The 5,000-nt window shown below is 51.4% G+C and overlaps 1 protein-coding gene across 1 annotated transcript in view; it reads left to right on the forward strand.

Annotated features, from left to right (window-relative positions):
• plxnb3 (plexin B3) overlaps positions 1-5,000 on the forward strand; it is a 224,437-nt gene that overhangs the window by 164,544 nt on the left and 54,893 nt on the right. Inside the window, exon 21 of the mRNA XM_046333429.1 lies at positions 4,177-4,335. Coding sequence (XP_046189385.1) covers positions 4,177-4,335 — 159 coding nt within the window. The remainder of the gene's footprint in view (positions 1-4,176; positions 4,336-5,000) is intronic.

The following is a 5,000-nucleotide window of genomic DNA, read 5'->3' on the forward strand; positions in this document are numbered from 1 at the left end:
ACCTGTTAGAGGTGAATCTGACCGACACGGTAACCTGTCCTGTTAGAGGTGAATCTGACCGACACGGTAACCTGTCCTGTTAGAGGTGAATCTGACCTGTCCTGTTACACGGTAACCTGTCCCGACACGGTAACCTGTCCTGTTAGAGGTGAATGAATCTGACCGACACGGTAACCTGTTAGAGGTGAATCTGACCGACACGGTAACCTGTTAGAGGTGAATCTGACCGACACGGTAACCTGTCCTGTTAGAGGTGAATCTGACCGACACGGTAACCTGTTAGAGGTGAATCTGACCGACACGGTAACCTGTTAGAGGTGAATCTGACCGACACGGTAACCTGTTAGAGGTGAATCTGACCGACATGGTAACCTGTCCTGTTGAATCTGACCGACACGGTAATCCTGTTACTGACCGACACGGTAACCTGTCCTGTTAGAGGTCCTGTTAGAGGTGAATCTGACCGACACGGTAACCTGTCCTGTTAGAGGTGAATCTGACCGGTAACCTGTTACTGGTAACCTGTCCTGTTAGAGGTGAATCTGACCGACACGGTAACCTGTCCTGTTAGAGGTGAATCTGACCGACACGGTAACCTGTTAGAGGTGAATCTGACCGACACGGTAACCTGTCCTGTTAGAGGTGAATCTGACCGACACGGTAACCTGTTAGAGGTGAATCTGACCTGACCGACACGGTAACCTGTTAGAGGTGAATCTGACCGACACGGTAACCTGTCCTGTTAGAGGTGAATCTGACCGACATGGTAACCTGTCCTGTTAGAGTGAATCTGACCGACACGGTAACCTGTTAGAGGTGAATCTGACCGACACGGTAACCTGTCCTGTTAGAGGTGAATCTGACCGACACGGTAACCTGTCCTGTTAGAGTGAATCTGACCGACATGGTAACCTGTCCTGAGGTGAATCTGACCGACACGGTAACCTGTCCTGTTAGAGGTGAATCTGACCGACACGGTAACCTGTTAGAGGTGAATCTGACCGACACGGTAACCTGTCCTGTTAGAGGTGAATCTGACCGACACGGTAACCTGTTAGAGGTGAATCTGACCGACACGGTAACCTGTCCTGACCGACACGGTAACCTGTTAGAGGTGAATCTGACCGACACGGTGTCCTGTTAGAGGTGAATCTGACCGACACGGTAACCTGTCCTGTTAGAGGTGAATCTGACCGACACGGTAACCTGTCCTGTTAGAGGTGAATCTGACCGACACGGTAACCTGTCCTGTTAGAGGTGAATCTGACCGACACGGTAACCTGTTAGAGGTGAATCTGACCGACACGGTAACCTGTTAGAGGTGAATCTGACCGACACGGTAACCTGTTAGAGGTGAATCTGACCGACACGGTAACCTGTTAGAGGTGAATCTGACCGACATGGTAACCTGTCCTGTTAGAGGTGAATCACGGTAACCTGTCCTGTTAGGTGAATCTGACCGACACGGTAACCTGTCCTGTTAGAGGTGAATCTGACCGACACGGTAACCTGTTGTTAGAGGTGAATCTGACCGACATGGTAACCTGTCCTGTTAGAGGTGAATCTGACCGACACGGTAACCTGTCCTAACCTGTTAGAGGTGAATCTGACCGACACGGTAACCTGTCCTGTTAGAGGTGAATCTGACCGACACGGTAACCTGTTAGAGGTGAATCTGACCGACACGGTAACCTGTTAGAGGTGAATCTGACCGACATGGTAACCTGTCCTGTTAGAGGTGAATCTGACCGACACGGTAACCTGTTAGAGGTGAATCCCGACACGGTAACCTGTTAGAGGTGAATCTGACCGACACGGTAACCTGTCCTGTTAGAGGTGAATCTGACCGACACGGTAACCTGTTGTTAGAGGTGAATCTGACCGACACGGTAACCTGTCCTGTTAGAGGTGAATCTGACCGACACGGTAACCTAACCTGTTAGAGGTGAATCTGACCGACACGGTAACCTGTCCTGTTAGAGGTGAATCTGACCGACACGGTAACCTGTCCTGTTAGAGGTGAATCTGACCGACACGGTAACCTGTCCTGTTAGAGGTGAATCTGACCGACACGGTAACCTGTTAGAGGTGAATCTGAACCTGTTGTTAGAGGTGAATCTGACGGGTAACCTGTCCTGTTAGAGGTGAATCTGACCGACACGGTAACCTGTCCTGTTAGAGGTGAATCTGACCGACACGGTAACCCGACACGGTAACCTGTCCTGTTAGAGGTGAATCTGACCGACACGGTAACCTGTCCTGTTAGAGGTGAATCTGACCGACACGGTAACCTGTCCTGTTAGAGGTGAATCGGACCAACACGGTAACCTGTCCTGTTAGAGGTGAATCTGACCGACATGGTAACCTGTCCTGTTAGAGGTGAATCTGACCGACACGGTAACCTGTTAGAGGTGAATCTGACCGACATGGTAACCTGTCCTGTTAGAGGTGAATCTGACCGACACGGTAACCTGTTAGAGGTGAATCTGACCGACATGGTAACCTGTCCTGTTAGAGGTGAATCTGACCGACACGGTAACCTGTCCTGTTAGAGGTGAATCTGACCGACACGGTAACCTGTTAGAGGTGAATCTGACCGACACGGTAACCTGTTAGAGGTGAATCTGACCGACACGGTAACCTGTTAGAGGTGAATCTGACCGACACGGTAACCTGTCCTGTTAGAGGTGAATCTGACCGACACGGTAACCTGTTAGAGGTGAATCTGACCGGTAACCTGTCCTGTTACTGACCGACACGGTAACCTGTCCTGTTAGAGGTGAATCTGACCGTAACCTGTCCTGTTAGAGGTGAATCTGACCGACACAGTAACCTGTTAGAGGTGAATCTGACCGACACGGTAACCTGTTAGAGGTGAATCTGACCGACACGGTAACCTGTTAGAGGTGAATCTGACCGACACGGTAACCTGTTAGAGGTGAATCTGACCGACACGGTAACCTGTCCTGTTAGAGGTGAATCTGACCGACACGGTAACCTGTTAGAGGTGAATCTGACCGACACGGTAACCTGTCCTGTTAGAGGTGAATCTGACCGACATGGTAACCTGTCCTGTTAGAGGTGAATCTGACCGACATGGTAACCTGTCCTGTTAGAGGTGAATCTGACCGACACGGTAACCTGTTAGAGGTGAATCTGACCGACACGGTAACCTGTCCTGTTAGAGGTGAATCTGACCGACATGGTAACCTGTCCTGTTAGAGGTGAATCTGACCGACACGGTAACCTGTCCTGTTAGAGGTGAATCTGACCGACACGGTAACCTGTTAGAGGTGAATCTGACCGACACGGTAACCTGTTAGAGGTGAATCTGACCGACACGGTAACCTGTTAGAGGTGAATCGGACCGACACGGTAACCTGTCCTGTTAGAGGTGAATCTGACCGACACGGTAACCTGTCCTGTTAGAGGTGAATCTGACCGACACGGTAACCTGTCCTGTTAGAGGTGAATCTGACCAACACGGTAACCTGTCCTGTTAGAGGTGAATCTGACCGACACGGTAACCTGTCCTGTTAGAGGTGAATCTGACCGACACGGTAACCTGTCCTGTTAGAGGTGAATCTGACCGACACGGTAACCTGTCCTGTTAGAGGTGAATCGGACCGACACGGTAACCTGTTAGAGGTGAATCTGACCGACACGGTAACCTGTCCTGTTAGAGGTGAATCGGACCGACACGGTAACCTGTCCTGTTAGAGGTGAATCGGACCGACACGGTAACCTGTTAGAGGTGAATCTGACCAACACGGTAACCTGTCCTGTTAGAGGTGAATCTGACCGACACGGTAACCTGTCCTGTTAGAGGTGAATCGGACCGACACGGTAACCTGTTAGAGGTGAATCTGACCAACACGGTAACCTGTTAGAGGTGAATCGGACCGACACGGTAACCTGCTAGAGGTGAATCTGACCGACACGGTAACCTGTCCTGTTAGAGGTGAATCTGACCGACACGGTAACCTGTCCTGTTAGAGGTGAATCCTAGCTGTTTCCTACTGTATTTCAGATCGTCGTTTTAAATAAGATAAGATGTTGTTAACTGACCTGTATAAAATACAATCATGTGACGTGATGACTGACTGACCGGTGTATGTGTTGGTCCAGTCAAGGACCTTTGACCTCTGATGACTAATGGCTGTCTGTCCGTCCCAGGGTAAGGACCTGACGCGTGCCATGACTCGTGATGAAGTGGTAGCCAGGTTAGGTGACCAGGAGTGTGAGGTCAAGACTCTAGACAGCACTCACCTGTACTGTGAACCACCTGAGAAACAACCGGACAGTCTTGGGAGCAACCAACTGCCCAGCCTGAGGGTTTGTAAACACACACACACACACACACACGGTCAATACTGTACCTTATTCTTTGAGTTGGGATCTCCTGACAGCACGACATCACTATGTTCCTCAACCATCTCCACACCAGGAACTGGAATGAGATCATCAATTTAATGATTGAGGATGTTTATATGTATCTGTCCCTCTCCCTCCATATCTCTCTCCCCTCCTCTCCCTCTCTCTCCCCTCCTCTCCCTCTCTCTCCCCTCCTCTCCCTCTCTCTCCCCTCCTCTCCCTCTCTCTCTCTCTCTCCTCCCTCTCTCTCCTCTCTCTCTCTCCCTCTCTCCCCTCCCCTCCTCTCTCTCTCCCCTCCTCTCCCTCTCTCTCCCCTCCTCTCCCTCTCTCTCCCCTCCTCTCCCTCTCTCTCCCCTCCTCTCCCTCTCTCTCCCCCTCCTCTCCCTCTCTCTCCCTCCTCTCCCTCTCTCTCCCCTCCTCTCCCTCTCTCTCCCCTCCTCTCCCTCTCTCTCCCCTCCTCTCCCTCTCTCTCCCCTCCTCTCTCCCTCTCTCTCCCCTCCTCTCCCTCTCTCTCCCCTCCTCTCCCTCTCTCTCCCTCCTCTCCCTCTCTCTCCCCCTCTCTCCCTCTCTCTCTCCCCTCCTCTCCCTCTCTCTCCCCTCCTCTCCCTCTCTCTCCCCTCCTCTCC

This window comes from Oncorhynchus gorbuscha, linkage group LG03 (genome assembly GCF_021184085.1).
Source record: "Oncorhynchus gorbuscha isolate QuinsamMale2020 ecotype Even-year linkage group LG03, OgorEven_v1.0, whole genome shotgun sequence".
NCBI classification, from domain to species: domain Eukaryota; kingdom Metazoa; phylum Chordata; class Actinopteri; order Salmoniformes; family Salmonidae; genus Oncorhynchus; species Oncorhynchus gorbuscha.